The sequence below is a fragment of the Neopsephotus bourkii genome, unplaced genomic scaffold, assembly GCF_033783945.1.
Source record: "Neopsephotus bourkii isolate Nb327-2 ecotype Australia unplaced genomic scaffold, CSIRO-AGI_Nbou_v1 NB_1615, whole genome shotgun sequence".
NCBI lineage: Eukaryota > Metazoa > Chordata > Aves > Psittaciformes > Psittacidae > Neopsephotus > Neopsephotus bourkii.
Genome location: NW_026902090.1, coordinates 6,510,001 through 6,529,260, shown reverse-complemented (window position 1 = coordinate 6,529,260; position 19,260 = coordinate 6,510,001). Strand labels below are relative to the sequence as shown.

The following is a 19,260-nucleotide window of genomic DNA, read 5'->3' as shown; positions in this document are numbered from 1 at the left end:
GCTGTCTAGGGTTCAAACTTGAATGAGAGCCAGTGACAACACAATGAAGGATGAAGATGGAGATGAAAAGCCTACCTTCACAGAGCAGGAAGGAAGAGCTGCTCTTGTTTGGCATTAGGACACAGTGGGAAGGGCAGTGGGCATATACCAGCTGAGCACAGTGGCAGCACAAGGACAGAAGGGTGTGAGAATGGATCTGAATAAGATTAGACTGATCACTGCAGAAGGGCTCACAAAAGATTGATTACAGCTGGAGTTAATGGGGACAAAAGATGGTGTCTGCTAAGTTTCTGACCTTCCCTAGTAATGCAGAAAAAAAAAAAGCCTTTTTCCCAATGACCATCTAGGAGAAAGAAAGTAAATACTTGCACATTAGAGAGTGAGCAGATGGGGAGGAAGGGCAGTGGAGGAAGAGAAGCCTCCTCATGTGTACATGTTGTGTGAAAGCCTGGAGGATGGAGAAGCCTCCACTGACTTCACCTGGGCTGGGATTTTACCCTCCAAGCTCTCCATTTCAGAGACACAGCAGCCTTCACCAACAGGCAACTGCAGCTCAGTGGTTACTTTCGGGGTGGCAGTTCCCCCGAGGAAGTTGTGTGTCCATTACCAATAACCATTCATTACTTCACACTAAATCTCTCTCTCTCCAAGGCTGCCTATTGGACTTACACAGCCCTTCGTACATTTGGGGCTTTAAAAGCATGCTCCAGAACCCAATGTTGCTCTCACAATCCCATGGACTTCAGTAGGCTGGATGATGGCTCAGCCTAAACTCTCAATACCTACTTATTTCCACAAGACACCCACTCACACACAGCAATACAAGTGGGGGAAGAGTGTTAATTTTTCAGTTCCTGGCTGCACTCCAACTTCAGTAATTACATTCAGCAAAAGTGAATTTCCCCTCAAATTTCAATTACAGAAGGTATTTTCCATTGCCACCACTTAACTGCTGTGCAGTGTTTGGTGTAATTCTGCTAAATTATTTCCTGATTTCCTCTCACAGCAGTTGTTTTTTCATAGTGGGTCCACTGTTTGCCCATCAGTCAGTTAACCCTGTCTCAATTTACACTAAGGGCATATTATAGAGTGGTAATGAAGGATCAAGAGATGTTTTAAGCATGTCATATGCATACAAAGTAAGTGGCGATGCTATGAGCAGAGAAAAGAATTGTAAATGGTTAAAACAACCTGAAGACACTACCTTAATAGTCTAAACCATTTATGAAAATCACTATTAGTCACCCATTAACCTTCTATAAACTATTCATAAGCACACTCTAACTAATGAACTGTAATTACTCAGCTTAGGGAACATTCAGGGTTGGGAAGCGTTATATGCTCCAAAGGTCTATACCATAAAGCAGGCAAAGATGGGAACTGCTCTTAAAGGAATGCTCTGGAAAAACGTGGATTCTCTGGCTTCAGTGTCTGGGCAGAGCCAACACAGCAACCTCAAGGCTTGTACTGGAGCCCTGCAGGGCTGTTGCCCAGAGGTCAGCCATGAAGAGCATGTCTGCAGGCAAGCATGGGCATCCCTGGGCATGCCAGCCCCATCTCCCAACTACACTGGCTACTGGGGGCAAGGGTTGTCCCATGGCTGAGCTCAGGCACTCCAGCTGATATGGTAGGCATGAGAAAACATGCATCAAGCCATGTATCAGAGCACGGTCTGCCCAGAGGGTGTTCCCATGTATGGGAAACCAAGAGAGAAGTTTCTGGGCTGAAACAAAGGATAACCATCTTAAATCTATTCATCACTCTGTGTGTGGGTCTGAACATGTGTGCACGTATGGGCTTATGTCAGAGACAAAAACAAAGGCTGTGTGTGTGTATGTGCACCCCTCACCTTTGCCTAAGACATCCCCACGTATTTTTTTTCTCTAGACTAGTATTCCATGAATTGCAATAAACACCCTAAAAATTCTAAGCAGCTCATTATACACCACTGTCTCCTTTTATGGCTCCAAGCCAGAATATAATGATGAGTCTTAACTTGTTAAGGACAACTAATTTTTTGTTCCTGGCTGTCTCAGGGGCTTCTCTCTTACTCACTCTCACTTTACTTCACTGTTGACATGTTTCTGTTAACTGGATGTCATCTGCCTGCCTTGATTTTATGCACAAGCAGTGGGATGCATTTTTCTGTGCAACAATTCTGCTTTGAGTTGCATTAGATTTGTCATTATTCTCTCATTTTCCCCTTGCACTTGTAACATTTCATCTATTCCTGCCTTATTTTTTGAGCCACGGTGCACCCACATTATGGTTTATACATGATCTTGCTCCCTTTGAAGCCGGCAGATTTCAGAGCCAGCCCTCGTCAGGAGAAGTGCCTGCTACCAATTTAGCAGGCTGAGGGCCCCGAGCTCCAACAACTCAATCTAAAGGGGGTCACAGGGTGGCACAAGCGAGTGTCAGCAAGTGCTGTTTAATTGCCAATCTAGGCTTCTCCATGGTGTTTAAAGTATAATGACCCATCACTTAATTCTGAGAAGTCCTGGCCCTGCTGCTGAATGGAATGAATATCAAAGGCTGTGCTAGAACAGGGCAAGGAGCCTACATTTCCTATAACTGCCATAAGTATAATAGACCTCTACTTCTGTCGTCCCATTACCACAATAATGTATTTAATTTGCTGTGTACTCTTTTTAACTAGATACCTTTCATAAAGCCTATCTAGGGAATATAGCCTTCCCCCTCCCACATCTCCCCCCTCCCTCAAATGACTAGCCTCTCTAATAATAATTAAACTAAATCAAGCTCTACTTTGCCTCACACCATGCCAGCCAGTCTTTTATAGATATTAAAAAAGATTCAGTGGAGGGAGGGGACTATTGTTTAAATTTGCAGCTCTCTTCCCAACCCAGGGTTTTTTCTCCCCCCATGCTGGGTCTATTAATTTTTTTTTAAGTTGATTTTCATCTATTTGCTGAAACAACACTGTAAAATTTTAACCTTTTGCTTTTACTCTACTCACCTAAAGCACACAACACGCTATTTCCCTCCCTATTCACTCAGGAGCTCTAGTTACAGGTTTCCATTTCTCAATGAGGTGTGTTTCTCCTCCACCGCCCCCCCAATCTTCTCCTCCTTAAATCCTCTATATACCAACCATCACATATTAAACTACAGAGATGGAGAGGAAGGGACAGAGCAGGGAAGAGACGTGGAACCTTGCTATGTAATGCATGCTAATTTAATTATGTGCCATCATCAAAATGGATTAGCTGTTTCAGCCCATCAGGAAAGTCTAAAATTCCACCGATTTAATTAACCAGGCTGAAAATCAGATGAACAGAAAATAAAACTATCATTAGGAGCAATTAGTGATTACTTAAACATAGTGCTGCCAACCAGTTTGTAAATAAAACTAGCAGCCCCTGGAAAATTAGATGGAATTAATTGGAGGTAGGGAGGGGGAGAAATATATACTTCTAAAGCTTTAGAGGGTCAGACAGGCCCTTTTATGTTGACTATCAGTGTTTGGAGCTTTGGCAGGGGGAAAATATAGCGCAGTAACCTTCCTCCCAACTCTGCTTAAAGAGCAGCCCTCCTGCCTCCAGAAACTCCTCTCTTGCACACAGAGCATGGCTCTGGGTGATAGCCACTGAGAAAGCAAAAGGTATCACAACTTCTCCTCCTGCTTTGTCAACATCTCATTCTCCCTGCTTTTTCACCTGGTTTGGCCTTAAAGACAGCTTCCACCCCTCTACCTCTCCCTCAAAAACAAGCTGCTAAAGCCCAATGACAGCACTAGGACACCCTCTTCCCCTCTAATGGGAAGCTACCCCTCATCCTCTTCTCCTCCACCCCACCAAAGAACTAAGGATGACTGTTTAACTGAAGTGCTTTCAGAAACACGCTTCCTAGATGAAATGCCCTCCTCTAGAGAGGGCAGGAGGAAGAGTTACATTTGCTCCCAATTCAGGACCTCAGTATTTGAACTCACCTTGACATGGAAGCATTGACGGTCAGAGCTGTTGGGTAAGGGTGGCGGAAACCCCCCGTTGTGATTGGGTACACTGGCTGACCTTGCCTGGCAAAAAAGAAGGGAAAGAGAATGAGAGAAAGAAGAAAAGGTGGGTTTTTTTAAATATAAAAAAAACCCAAACCCAACCACACAACAAAAAACTTCTCTGTGCACAGTAAGCTTTATTCTCATTTGATCAGAACAAAAATCTTGGGGATTGTACAGCAAGGATCAAAGGAAAGAAACACAGAACAATTTGAATGCCATAAATCTGATAGGAATGGCTAATTAAATTTTATAACCTCTGCTTATGTCAATAGAGACCCTCTCCCCAAGCTGAAACTAGGTGTTTTGTTGTAATAATTAAAGGCGAAGTCTCGCTTGCTTTAATGGAGCCATCACACTAATTGAGGGCTACACATCCAAAGGAAAACAATAATGAATGTAAATTTATACCAAAATAAAGTACAGTGAATCAAAGGACTTCAGTTGCGCTTTGGGCCTCTTTCGGTATTTAGATCTCGGTGAGAAAACATTAAATTAACAGAGCTTAATTTGTAGCCTTTTGTCAGATTAACAAGTGTTGACAAGAGTTACCGGGGGAGAGTCCCCAAGAAGTATTGTGGGTAACCAATAGACAATCACACCTCATTACAATAATTAAAAAATACAGCAACATGCAAAACAGCATCCTCATGAAACACACACAACTTTCTCTGATTGAGGTTTGTCTGTGCTGGCTGGTTCTTTTCATCTGTCCTTCAAATACATCATCTGACTGGGCAGGGTGCTTTCCGGGGGGCTCCTATGCAGGAGACATGCGGGCCAGTTGAGGATAGATGGGTTGGGAAGTTGATGGTGCAGCACAAGTGGCAAAATGTAAGCCTTGGATTACTTCTGCAAAGTTGGCCGTGCTACATTCATTCAGCAAAAGCAAATGTGATGGTACCACCTCTCAACAAAATCCACTTGGAGAAGCTGTAAGTGCTGTGGGTAGACAAGCACACCATGGGTGGTGACTTGTTATAAACCAGTGGTGATGACTGTCTTCCTGCCACTAGCACTTGCCTGGTGAAACTGGCCACATGTGAGCAACATTCATGTGGTCTGCCAGGCCTGACATGAGGCTCAAGGAGGACAAATCTGTGTCTTCACACATAAGCATGTAAGGCTCGTGAGCCATGAGACACAGGTCAACAAGAAGGAATTTCTTCCCTGCACACCCATGTCTTTAATACCACTGACTTTTGTCACTAGCCGGGTATGTTTGTTTTAAACGCTGAGCCTGCTACTGTGCAAACCTGAGCTAAGCAGTTTCACCAGAGGAACATGAGGTGACTGTACTGCAGCTAGGCCCTGCAAGCAAGAAAGAAAAAAGGAGCTGGGATACACTCTACAAGCGTTCGGGGTGCCCTATGTAAACAGTAAATCACCACAGATGAGGAGGATTTTAAGATTTCAGGAAGCAATACTATGGGTCTTTTTCTTCTGCTCATGCTGTGCTGTTCTGGAGAAACAGCCTTCTGCAGAGAGCAGATGGCCATGCTTCACCCTCAGGGTGGGAGAGCCTCTGCCCAAGCTAGCTGCAAGACTACCCTATGTGAAGGAGGGCAGCCTGCAAAGTGGCCAGAAGTGGGCTGCTGTGGCCAAGGTCTGAGCTTCAGTTCTCCTGTATCCACACATCTGTGCTTGAAGAAAGGCCCTCAAAGCCTCTGATGCCAATCCTTCTCCTTGCCTGAGACATGAGGGGGTGTGGAGAGCCCCTGCTCTGCCCTGCACTCCTACACGGTGTGAACTCCACTTCCTTATGGAAGAGAAACAGGAATTTTAGCGCAGCTGGCCAAACAACCTCGAGCAGGAACAAACTATTTCTAGCTCGGGGCAATTCATTTCTGAAGAAATACGATCTCCCCAAAACTGCTGAGGCCTGTTATGTGAGAAAAATAACGTCATAGTCTTGATTTATAATGCAGTACAAATGTGTTTTATAAGTATTTAAATCAACTATATTATACAAAAAGCCTAGGCAGTGCTTAAGTGCATTAGAAACCCATTGTAGAGATGGCAAGTCGAGGAAATAAAGAAAATAAGGACTCAATTACTGGAGGGAACCTCATACCCAAGAAGGCTCTGCAAGTGGGATACGAGGAGCTGAAAAGAAAACAAAACCCCAAACTAACTTTCCACAGCTTTTTTCTTAGCCAGTTTTAAAGTAAACTAATTCCTCTTACTTGTTTGCAATAAAATTCCATTCCTCAGATGCCAACTACACAGCCACGTCTCCACCAGGAATGCTGCTCACTGGCCGATGTAAAGCTCTACTGTTTCACAAGAAAAACTAGAGGGACTTCAGGGGGGAAGGCAAATGAAATTTCAACTTGAACATTCATAGTGGGAAGGGCCCTGATAGAAAAGAACCCACAAGAACCACCCTGAAAGCTAAACCTGAGAAAATCCCACATGGTGCAGTGTAAGGGCATTAACAAGACATGGATGTTTCCGCAGGAGGGTTTGAGAATGCCTGCTTCATGAGCCATCAGTTGGCAGAGATGACATTGCAAACCTGCGCCCAACTGGTCCTGTTTGCTTAAGACCACATGACCTGGCATACGTTATAATTAACCTTCATGAGGTGGGTAAATTCATAACCACTCAGTGAAGTGGCAGCTGGCAAACAGATTTATCTCAATGCACACACACACACATGCACATAAGCGATTTTTAACATAAATTTTACACATCAAAAAAGAAAAAGGGAATGAAAAAAATGGAACTCCTTACTGTGGTACTAACCATCCTAGCGGATGGGGGATTTGTCCTACAGTGCCCGGTGATAACGGATAATAAGGAGATATATCTGGAGGATGTGGAGGCCTTGGAATTCCTATGGAAAAGAAACATCAAGCAGCATTACTATTAAGACGTGGAAATAAATAAAATAACGAAAAGGCAAATATGTTTCTAAACTGCTATCTATTCATTCTTACTATAATACTTATGGCTTCATTTCAGGTTTCCAAAGGCTGTTTCACAGTCTTATTTCAGAAAGTGAGCCTCCTGCTATCTTGTTCAATGAGATTCAGTCAGAAAAATTGATCTTATTCACTTCCTCAGTCACCTCGCCAATTAATGACTTTGTTATTTAGGATGAGAATTTAGGAGTTTCAGCTATGGTTTTGGTGTGACACTGTGCTAGGTACTGTCTTAAACGCTCACCAGAAAGGCGGTTCCTGTATTAACTTCATGATTACTTTAGACTCAAAGTCACCAATAGAGTGTAAGCCCTGCCCATACGTTGACTGAGTACTCAATAGCATGGCTTTATTCCAAAATAACCGCCAAAACGAATTACAAAGTCATTACAGTGGCAAATGATGTTTGCTTTTGAGCAGACTTAGGCAACCTTTGCCAAAACCTAGGAGTGGAGGTGACAGCCCCTGGAAACACTTGATAAAACATGGGCTAGATGCTGAAGGTGTGCAGGGGAGGACAGAGAGCCCATCCATCCTCACTGAAGTTCTTACTGAGAGAGCAGAAACGGGCTCCAGACACAAGCCTTAAGAACAAGTAGGAATTGCTCAGAGGAGTAAGGGTTACAAGACTGGGCCTTTCAATTAACAAGCCAGAGCACAATTACCCAGCAGAAGCAAAATTAAAACAGAGAGCATTAGAAGGAAGGGTACTGTATTCATGGCTAAAAACTATTTTTTTTCAGTCACTTGGGAAGCTTTTAATCTCTAAATTAAATCTCCTTGTGTGACATTTTCATGCAGACATTGCTTTCTCTCCATTACAAAACCCAAACAGATTAACTGGGCTTTAACCATCCGGCGAGCTATTTGCACACTTGAAAGACTGTTCACAGAAGAAAAGTAAACAGTCTACAGACGTTAATCATATGTTTTACGATAACCATTTAAAAGCTATTCCCTGTACTACCATTATTTAAATGAGAAGTTGACTATGCCATTCACTTGCAATACCCAGGGATAGCGAGATGGATTCCTTTTAAAGCCATGTGAAGTTAGAATTAAGCACAATTAGAAGGGGGCCCCAGTTGAAGCGTAGGGAGTGAAAACCAGTTAATGCACTGCGTTTCATTCAAGCGCTGGAGTTTAGATAAATTATCTGTACACACTGGGGCTGACACAGACTGAATTCTTTGTCAAAAATTCAGTTTCTGATGTACTTTCCTATTAACTAGTTGGGATTTGGATTAACAAAAACAAAACCACTGTCACTAGGAATTCAATGCAGCCCGAATAAATACTGACACTGACTTCTCTGGACCCCCAGGTTAAACAGGGCCACTTATAAAGTTAGAATAACATGTAAATTCTACTCTGTAACACCAATAAATCTAGTCAGGGTTTTACATGGTGCTCTGTATTCAAGAAGACTGCCCTTCAGGGTGAACTGAGACTCAGGTAGACTTACACTGGGGAAAAAGAGTTGCAAGTGTAGAGCTGGAGCTAAGTAGTTCGAGTGGATGAAAATTCAACATTATAGGAGACAAATGGCTGAACTCCTGACACAGAAACAATGGGATTTGGGGAAGTAAAAGAGATTCATGTTGAAGCCGGTCATGATCCACCACCTTTAAAATTCCAGCTGCAATTTTGTAAGTGCAGATCACAGAATGTACATGTTTAATACTCTGGGTCATGCATGCAAACCAAGCACCCAGTAGATTGAACTACCAAGTGGGGTATCATGCTTGCAAAGAAACACATCCACAAATGACCCCACACATGCAACTCTGCTGTCACCCTGCAGAAGCTTTAAGAACATTCACCCAGTAGGTTTCCTTCTGAAGCCTAATTGGCTTAAAAAGAAACTATTTTGTCTGGGTTCTTGCATGTGCTTGACATTTTACATGCCCCCTTTGGTGCTCCAGCATGGGAAATCCTTCCCCCCCACACTACTTCCCTCTAACATGAAAAATGGAAAGATCCACCTGCGCACTCCCAAAAAATCCCTCAACTATTTCCCACCTACCTGTTTTGGGATCTACGTCGGCTGGTAAGTGTGGAGGAGGGTTTCCTGGTGTGAAGTGCTCATTGCTGTACGTGATAAGCGGCGTAAGAGGGTGTACATGGTGTGGGTGCTGCACAACTGGCACTTTGTTAGACTGTCAAGAGAAAAAGGTCGACGGCATTAGAGGAGTGCTGGGTACTCCCCACTGCAGCACAACGCAGGACATACACAAATCTGAGTATGCAAGATTTCAACACAACTTTTCCAGATGCCTTCTCGGCATCACCCCTGCAGTTTTCCCACCCTGTTGCTTAAAACCTCATCACACGCTTTTCCCTACTCTTGAGTTTCTTTAATGTTTTTGACCCATTGTGCTCCCGTATGGAGCAACAGCAATTCTTCCAAATTTCTCCTTTTAATTTTGCAGTCCTGTGCTTCACCTCCAAGATGCAGGCAGACTCCTCAGTGAGGGCCTGACAGAGCCCCCCATTTAATTAGCACAAGACCCACACGCTCACTGACCTGCAGGTCTTTCCCCTTCCCCTTCCTGTCCTCACTTTCAGTTCTGCATTTTACTGCTCACTGCAAATACTCCAGATAAAAAGCGTTTGTAGTGCAAGACTATTCCCTTCATCAGCCAGCATTCGGCTGACAAGCGATCGCCTGCATTTTATATATATATATATATATATATATATATTAGAAGAGCTGATTAATTATCAATTCATCAGACAATGCTAATAAATGGAAGCTGGATAATGATGAATTAGGCTACTAAAATATTCAGCTATATAAGTAATGGCAAAACTACAGATAAAGCCATTGAAATTAACATTCTGGTAGGGTGAATAACCACACAGATATCATGAGCTTTTCTCTGTCACATTCCTAGCTTGTGGGGGAGAGGAATTCTTTCTCTTAACAGCAATAAAAAAAAGAAAGGAGTGAATGAATGAAAGGAAAAGGCAGGCTGAACTGTAACTTACCCTTACAAGATCACAAAGAAAAAATTAAGCTGAAACAAGCGAACTGCTGGACCATTTACTGCGAGTAATCCAATTGCAAAAACCCCTATTCCCCATAGAGGATTTTCACTAAAATCCTACAACAGGGACATTTAACCAGATTAGGTACCAGCAAAGATAAAGAGGCTGGTATTAGATGATGAATGGATTAGAGTCAGGTTTCATTTTAGAATGTGTCTTCATTTCCTTTTATTACTTTAAGTAAGGAACAACTTGCATTAACATCAAGTAAAAGGAATCACATTAAAATGAAGTAGTGATACGACGGTGGCCCCCGATAACGCCGCTGCCGCTCAAGGTCTGCCAGCACCCTCGTGCTCACCCTCCTGCCCAAGGACAGCTCTGACCCCACCACTCACTCCCCAGCACCCCCAAACATGCACCCTTGCCATGCTCCTTTACACAAGTTTTGATCTGATCTTGGTCTGAACGCTTTAAGCTTCCCTTAAAAGCATTTCAGAAGTAATTCAGTTATTATACAGGAATGAGCTTCTAAGACTGGGGAGGAAGGAAGAGGGGAGATGGACTGAGAGCTAGGAGGAAAAGAAACATCAGTCTTCCCCGAATAAACAGGAAGTCCCTCCATCGTGCTTTGGTCAAGCAAAGCTTCACCTTCAGCTCTTGAAGCCTCCTCCACCTCAGAAGGCTCCCCCAGCCTCAGCTGTATGTAGCTATTCGACTCACCCCTTTGAAAACCCGCAGAAAAACAGTGTGCATCCAAAAGAAGCAAGCTGAAGAGCTGTGCTTACACTTCCCACAATTTCTACCATGTTCATCCCTTTTTACAGCCCCTTACATGGAACCATTTCCCTCTAACACCACACACACGGCACAGGAGAGCCCCATGTCAAGTGGCCACCACGCAGGACACAGCACGGTTGAGAAAGCCAACCCTATGAATTACAGCATGTTGTGTTGCTCAGGTTGTATGTCAGGTCTTTTGACAGATGCTCAACCAAGGACAACTTTTGGCCGCACAGATCCATAACAGTTTCACATCAGAGGAGCTATGGGGATTTAGCTCCTTAACTCAAAAAGACAAAGGAGATGCTCTAACCCAAAATCTCTTATTCTCCAAGTGAACCAACCAAAGCAGTCCGAAAGTAACTGAAAGGTTTGGCAAGGGCTTCACGTAACAAACTGTAGTACACCCCATGCAAAAGTAGCAGGCAGCTACTCAACAACACATGACTTTATAAGCAAAATGGCCCGTTGACCTGGCTCACAAAAAACCCAGTAATTCCCAATAGGAGGGATTTTTGCTGGCCTACAATTGTGTAAGCTCTTGCTGTCAGGTAACCTACAGTGTGGCTGGTAGCTGCTATAGCCCTGTGCTCTCCCAGGTCTACCTCCCCATCATTGCAAAAACTCCTAGCCCAGATCCTGACAGACACTGAGGGCTGTCTTGTCACACTGGATCTGGTTAGTTAAATAAGTGAGTGACAGAATAACATTAAAGGGTCACACTTAAGTCGACAAACAAGAAACAACATGAGAATAAAGCTGGACTTACATGCCCGTATCACTAAAGCCAGATATACCATAGGGGGCTACATGTAAACTGTGGGAAATTACCAACCGCTGCTTTGAAATACCAAGACCCCTGCAATATCGCCACAAAATGGTGCAAAATTATTCTGTATTTTATTTAACACTTTTCAGAGAAAAATAAAAAGCAAGAGAGGAGAAAAAACCTCACCAACAACCAAGAGTTTGAGCCTTATGCCTGCAAACTTTTCCCCGGTAAGTATTTTTTATTTGGGTGACTGCCCTGCACTCGAACAATTCATATAAAGGTACTGGATGTGAGGGTAGGATACTTTTTTGGCCACTGTGATGATGCTGCAGCAGAGGTGTGGAGAGAAAGTACCAGGGCAAAGGGGAAATGCTCAAATATATTCTCTCTTGGACAGAGTAGTGTGATCCACTGCCCCTGCAAATCACTACCTAGGTCTGTTTGCATTCTGTTTTGCACTTTTTATTGCACACTGGGAAAAGGGACCGTAATGCTGCTTATAATAGCACATACAATTTGCAAGCCAAGCTAATCATGCCTAATATGCTAAATAAGCCGGTCTTTAAAAACAGCATTCCTGGATTTACCTAAGCTTCCTTGGAGAAGAGGAAAAGAAAGGAATAGCTGGGAAAGAGCAGGATTAATCCTGCACATGCATCTTCCTTTGAAGCCAATAGGAGCTCTGCCTGAGTAACAAGTGTGGTCCTAACCCCATCCACTGGCAGTGAGAGGTAAACCACAGAAGCCATCAATAGGAAACACCTATTAGGTGACCTCAGCCTTCCCCCTGCACAAGGCCCTTCCCCAACATACATTTTGTGAGTACTTTATCAAGGGTAGTTTTAAGCTAAAAGCCATTGTGAGATGCAGGAATTTCTCTGGCAGCTTGAAGAACTCCATTTATGGCTATGTCAGGCACGGAAATGGGAGCTGCAACGGAACGCACAGATTAGCATCAGGGCATGTGGTAATACGATGGGAACAAGTGAAGATTTCTAGAGAGAAATCCCAGCATCTACAAAGTACCAAGTCATATGCTGATAAATCATTCCTCTCCACTGAAAGCTGGGGTCTCATATGCTGGGTTAGAGGGCACGGTAAAGAACTGCAAGAAAACAACAGAAGTTTGCTTTTCTTGATAACCGCTGCCTGAAGCAAACCAGAGGAAATTGTCCCCATAGGGACTCAACTACTAAATCTCTCTATATGAATTTGAAATGCTTCTGGGAGTGCTTTAACACAGATGACTTTAAACAATAATGGAGCCCTGGAATGAAGAAGAAAAAAAAACCCAAACACCAACAAACCCACAACAAATTTTGGATTGATATATTTTTGAGAGGGATACTGAGATCCAGTTAGCCCAAGTTCTGATAAGTGCCTTTAGGGAACAAAAAGACCTACCTGATCTTCAGATTCAAACTGCAGGGGACTGTGTGTATAAATTGCTGTGTATTAGTCTTTGTTGCGTGGTAAGGACATTTCATTAACAGGATGAAAGATACTTCTGTGCATGTACAGCCCAATTTAATACACCCCACTGATGAATACTCCCCATTTACTGAAGAAGTTAATACATACTGTATAAATCAATAGTTCCTAAGTCTCTGGAAGCAACATAAGACTTGCACTAGATGAAACACTGTACTGTGAGCACACAAAGAGAAACCAAGCTTTAAATAGAAAGAGTTGTTACTGCAATTTCTGTTTGCAAATCCGTAGCTTGTTTGGCATAGGTATTAAAAATAAGGTATCAAAATCAGAGAAAGACATGCCAGAGAGGCCAGAGGATTTGTCTTCGCTGGGGTAATGTATTTAGCAAAAGCAGATCTGCAATAAAGCCACCCAGGCTGAAAGCAAACCATCATGCCATTGCAGCGTCGCAGCGGCCAAAGCCTTCATTCAGCTTTGGGCAGCAGGAGACTCTGCTCCAATGGATCTCTGGACCAGCAGCCAAAGGCACGACAGGGGATGCTCCTGCCCCAGCAACCCTGTGGGTACAGCCAGGGAGGGACCCCCTTCCTCAACCTGGGTGACCTTTTTTAAGTGTCCTTAAGTCCTGTTTGTGAGGCAGGGATGTGCTGCTGCACGATGGGCACCCCCTGACCACCCCCAAGCAGGAACATGGCATGGGATCGGGAATGCAGCATGGGAGGGACTGATCAGGCACCTGCACTCTGGAACCCTGAGTCCCCTCCCCTTCCTCCACTGCTAGTAACGGAGGAGGAATGAGAGCTGGCCATTCACCTTAAAACCCATTAATCAACAGCCACTGAAAACAAATGGAGCTAGAGCTCCGCCTGTCTTCTTTTGCCATGTCCTCCTCTTCCCTGTTTCCCCTTTGCTTTCCCTTTCTGCTGAAGAAAGATGGGCCCTGAAAGTGCCTTTATGAGCCTAATACAATAAAACAAAAGCAGCACAGAGAGGGTTTGTCAGCCTTTTCCCCTCCTCCAGGGTGGATGCAGAAGGTCGACAGCGGTGTTGAATTAGCAGACCCTCCCGGAGTTGCTCCCTGGGCTTAGCAACGGGTACCATTCAATACCAGTTCACATTAAAAAACGGGTTTATAACTTGTCGCCCTGTATTTTCCAGATGGTGCTATTGCAGTTACGCTGACTGTGGCCAGTGAAATGCTAACAGATGTTCCTGAGCTGCGCTGCAGCTCCAGAGATGCTCATAGAGGAAAGTTTCTTTTTTACTAAAGGTTGATCTCTCCTTGGTTCAGCCTAGGAATGACATCTCCCACCACCACCCCCATCAGAAACTAAGTTACACGAAAAGGCAAATCGCAAAATATTGCTGCAAATACTAGAATATTCTTCCATTTCCAACCAGAGTCACTACTACCCGAAGTTTAGCACCCATCAGTAAGCACCACTCTTGTCCCGGAGGGATGCACCCACATCAGCAGCCACTCTGGGTGGCACCCCAAACGTCAATAAAGGAAACTGCAAGCTATTTGGGTTAACTGAAAAGCTAAAGGCAACCAAACCCACCAGCTATATGTAACTCTGTCCTCATCTCCTTCCCAAGCATAAAAATTCAATGTCAGTGATGAAGCATTCCTGAAAAATAAACCAGACTGCATTTTACCCAGCTCCGTTCAGCTAAGTGGAGTCACAGTTTATTTTCTTAAGGATGCTTTCACACCTGACTAAGCATTCCCTCCTGAAAACTACTTCCCCTTGCTCCATTATAGCTGATACAGTGGCCTGAGCCCTTTCACAGTTTAATGTAGCTGATTTCTGCCTAAGGTCCTGCCCCAAGCTAACTGCCCATTGTAACGGGAGACAAGGCCTCCATTGATAATCACAACTCACCCTGCTAAAAAAATGGCTCATTTTCTTCCTTCACACAAATGATGACAGGAGCACTGACAACCATGCACTGGGACAATACCCCCCTAGACAGAGCTTGACAAAAAAACCCAAACCCCACTGCCCTCCCCTTAATAAATAACAGAAGGGGGGGAACAGGACACTGTTGCTTCCTTCTGCTTCTTCTCCCTCCCTCCCTGACCACTTCCCAGGCCAGCAAGTACCTACCTGCTCCTGCAAGAACTTCCGGCTTTCCAAAAGAACTCCGGGCTCTATTAACAGTCTCTCAGACAAAACAACAAAATCAGCTTCCTGGCTTTAAGTGCCCAGCAATTCATTCAAGAAAAGAATCGTTTTCTTTCCTTCCCCCCTACCCTTAACTATGATGAAGTGCCCCCTGCATACTGGAGCACTAAGCCACTGTGCTTGACATTTTCGGCATCCTTCCTGTCAGGGAGCGAAGGTACTGAGGGGAGGGGGTGGGAAAGCCAGGACTTAAGATGTTCAGGAAATTTCCACTTAATTTCGCCAAAAGGCAATTATGTGAAATGATCTGGTGACAATTAGCATACGCCAAATTCTCCAGTGTAAAAGGGAAAGACCGGGGGTTTTAGCTATCTAATTACTGCCTCTTAGTTCTCATGCAGGAGAATTAAAACCACTAGGAGTAAAACATTATTATTAAGCGGTGCTCACACTTTGCTTTCACAGCTCTTATTCCTGGGCTATTGGGGCTGTTGGGTCCTTTTAAGTAAAAATAATAAACTTGGGGGTTTAAATATAAGTAAACTGCTGCATTCTTGGACCATGCAGTGTGAGTAATGTCAGGGCAGACCCAGACAAGCACCTGCTACACAGCTCTGTATTTTGAGATCCTTCATCAAAACCTAGAATTACGTTTAGGCCAGTTAGATTTTACCTTCCCCATTCTCCTAATGTTTTATTGACAAAGAGAAAGCTCTCTGCTGCATCTGCTCTGCCTGACCTTGGCATATAAATCTGGACAGCTACCCCAGCCTATAGCCCAGAAAGTGTGGCCTCCACATACCCAGCCAATACAATACAATTTCTGTATCTCAAAATCGGAGATGATTTGATCAACAGGTGGATTTCCCCATATCAGGAGGACAGGGTAGAGCTCAGACCCTCCAAGTTTCAAGCATCGAGGTGCCCACATCTACTTCTTCCATTGCAAAAGGAGAGGCACAGCTTCTTCCCCAACCTTACAAACACTTGGTGCTTTCTTTGCATACGTTAGTTAATTACTAGACAGATACTATCTCTCGCAGAGCAGGCAAGCCTTCGCTCCTGTCTAACAAAGCAAAAAGCAGAAAGACTTGGCATGCATTAGACTAAAACGGAAACCCACCGTTTTCTTAAGCAGGATCAGCACAAGATGTGCTGGATACCCAACCACTAAGCAAAGAGACTGGTAAAACCTAAGCATGTCTTCAAGAAACATTCCTGACCATAAAGGAGGTGAAGAGGGCAGAGATACAGATCGATAATGGAAGCACAAAAATTCAGAAAACACGGGAAGAAGGGAGAAGTAAATATAAGCAATAGGGTGCTTGTAATTGCCCTGATAGACTTTGTTAAGTGCTTTGTATGAATACCTAGTCATGCAACTTTACTTCCTGCCTAGCACTCTCTAAACCACCACATTCTAAACAGCTTTAATTCTTGCATATAAATCTCTTATTTCAGCACCAGACAGACATACGCTGTGGGAGAAACAGCTCCACCGAATCTCTTAGGATATTTGTGATTTCTGTCTACAATAAAAACTTGAACACGAAGCTGCTAAAAAACTGCAAGAAATGCAGAAATAAAATTAAGATGCATGCCTATACCCACTTGGATTTGGCAATTTCAGCAACAACAGCGTTATTAAAAAACTAACACGCATTCACATGCCCACAGACAGGCTGCCAAGTTCTCAGTACAGCTTTTTCAAATGCAGTATTCACAAATTATAGCGGACTGTGCTCAATACCGATACGCAACGCACGTAGCAAATGTGTATTAAACAGCTTTAACAAATAACAAAGCTCGAAAAACACGTTTTCGTTTTTTCATCTGCTAAAATCATTACACGCCATCACAAAACAACTGAGTGATGAAATTCAGGAAATCCACAGCCAATTATTTCTTGACTAAATTCAACAAAGTTTCCTTAAAAATGTGATGTTAAACACACATCAGTACTGAAACACCTTGCAAATATTCTGGAAGAAAAGAAAGAGGCACATTTATACAGTGCTGCCAGGCCCTTCGCCCCAAGCCCCCATAAAAACAATTCCGCCAAAGGTAAAACACTTACAAGATCTCAACCCCCAGCCATGCAAAACCTGTATATGCAACAACATGCAGTGAAAGAAGAAACATCTAAATAACTGTCCTTTCAGATTAATTCATTTTAGATCCATTCCACAGGATTTTATGCCTTGCTCTTACACAAGAAAAGGTAAATAAATCAACTAAGCTACTCAGGCAAAGGTACCAGAGAGCACTGAAGTGATAGAAATCCTCCTCCTGGATTGACTGTCAGAAAGCCTGGCAGAGTTGGAAAAGAAAAGAGCAGAAAACTCCAGACTGCCACAAAACCTCCAGTGAAGATATGTATTTAACCATTTTGGAAAGCATCACATCTATTTTCTGTGTATAATCACAGGCAGCCTACGGAATGGGCTGAGGGTAGGTTTACTTTCTGTAATATATATTAATGAGAGAAAACAAAGTCTCATGGACTTCTGGTAACGAACACAGAACCACTGTGTCAAAACACATTATCTCCTATTTATCAGCACTCAGGATTATTTTCCATACTCCTTTATCACTGAGTGAAATAATTTTTATGGAGTGTCCCTACAATTTTTCACCTTTCGCATTACAGCTGAGCTTTATGAAGAACTGAGAGAATTTAACCATGTCAACCAAACACAGGATCTAATGCGCCCAATTAAAAACAACCACATACTATTTTTGTAATCATTGAAGAAAGAAAGAAAAAAGATCTCGTTTTGTGTATGAGTTAAACCGATTCCATCTCCAAACCCCCTTAACTGTCACGTATGTGCCCTGCTACAAACCAACTTTTTCTCCTTATATAAAAAAAAGATATCAACAAACATTTTTACCTTCATGGTTTCAGAGTTAAGGAAATAGCGTACTGAACTGAAGAAAGCTTTGAAGTGGCCCCCTCCGCCCCAAAGGAAAAAAAGGAAAGCAAAGCTAGTGATGTCATGGTCACTGTGTGAATGTATGACTGCGGATGTAACACACAGCTAACACACGCACGCACACTTCTGCCTGGCTGGTAACCATTGTTCAGCATCCAGAAACCAGCCCCTGGAACCTGCTGTACACCAGGCAATGAAACACACCCCCCATCCCCAAACACACCCCGATCCCACCCTGGATGCATTGGGAAGGAAAAAAACCTGGTTCTCCCCCCGCTCTTTCCATAAACCAAACCCCAACACCAGGCGGAGGAAGGGCAAAGAGGAGGAGTGCGACAACTCTGCCCCGCTGCACCATTGTGCCACGACAAACCGGCTGTGCCGCGCGCTCCCCGTCACCGCTGCACAATTAAAGTGCCATCGAAAAGTCCCACTTCCCCCTGCTGAAAAAGACGCTTACCATGAAATAAATAAATAACAACACCGCCGCTAACAAAGGTCACAGCTGGAGGTGCTTGCTTGATTTCTCACACCACCACCCCCCCTTTTTTTTGATTCCACACAGGAGGAAAGAAAAGGAGAGGGAGAGAGGGGGAGAGGGAGAGAAGTCACATCAGAAGTTCAATGGTCAAGATGGAAAGCGCGCACGCAGAAAGTGCTACTCACCCAGCAATTCAAATTGAGATGCCAGCAGCCGAACTGCTGGAAGAGAGAGAACCCAGAGGCAAGCGCTCCTCCTTTACCACTCAAATCTTCCATTCCCACTAAAATTGCATCCCTCGGGTACATAACAGCTTTGTCTTTCCTTCTCTTAACCTCAAAAACTTTTTTCTTTACTGTCTAGATGCCAATTGTGCTGGCTTTGTATTATTTTCCTCACAGCTTTTCTCTTTTTCTTTCCCCGCTCGTCCCCCCCCCCCAACCTCCTTCACTTAAAGTACTGGAAAAGCTGTCTTAAAAGATCAAGATGTCTCCAGTTTTTTGGCCTGGTGTTTTCTGAATGCTCAAAATCCACTGTCATGTTGGCTGTGAGAAGTGTCTTATTATCTAAATTGTCGGCTGCAGTTATCAAAATTTAGAGAAGCCTCCTGTCTTTTCTGATATAGCACTTTACCATCATCCTTCCAGGGAGTGAGGAAAAGACTTTCCCCCCCCCTACACAGGTATGTCTGCTCAGAAGAGCTAAAAAGCAGTTACCTTGGAAATCAATGACAATGCTACTACAACCCAGGTTGCACAGGTATTACTAAGTGCAGCGAGCAAACGCCGG

At 43.7% G+C, this 19,260-nt stretch overlaps 1 protein-coding gene across 41 annotated transcripts in view; it reads right to left on the bottom strand.

The window, feature by feature from the left end:
- Nucleotides 1–19,260, bottom strand: part of TCF7L2 (transcription factor 7 like 2) — a 178,488-nt gene that overhangs the window by 18,503 nt on the left and 140,725 nt on the right. For 34 of the 41 annotated variants that reach the window (XR_009728353.1, XR_009728354.1, XM_061372705.1 and 31 more), the window contains 3 exons: nt 8,972–9,104; nt 6,755–6,857; nt 3,953–4,039 (listed from right to left, as the gene is read on the bottom strand). Coding sequence is in view for 39 of the 41 variants with exons in the window: in XM_061372705.1 (XP_061228689.1) it covers nt 3,953–4,039; nt 6,755–6,857; nt 8,972–9,104 (323 nt within the window). In the remaining 2 variants the exon portion in view is untranslated. Of the gene's footprint in view, nt 1–3,952; nt 4,040–6,754; nt 6,858–8,971; nt 9,105–18,656; nt 18,888–19,260 lie in introns of those variants that run through there. The other 7 variants (XM_061372690.1, XM_061372693.1, XM_061372704.1 and 4 more) reach the window with 3 other exon arrangements.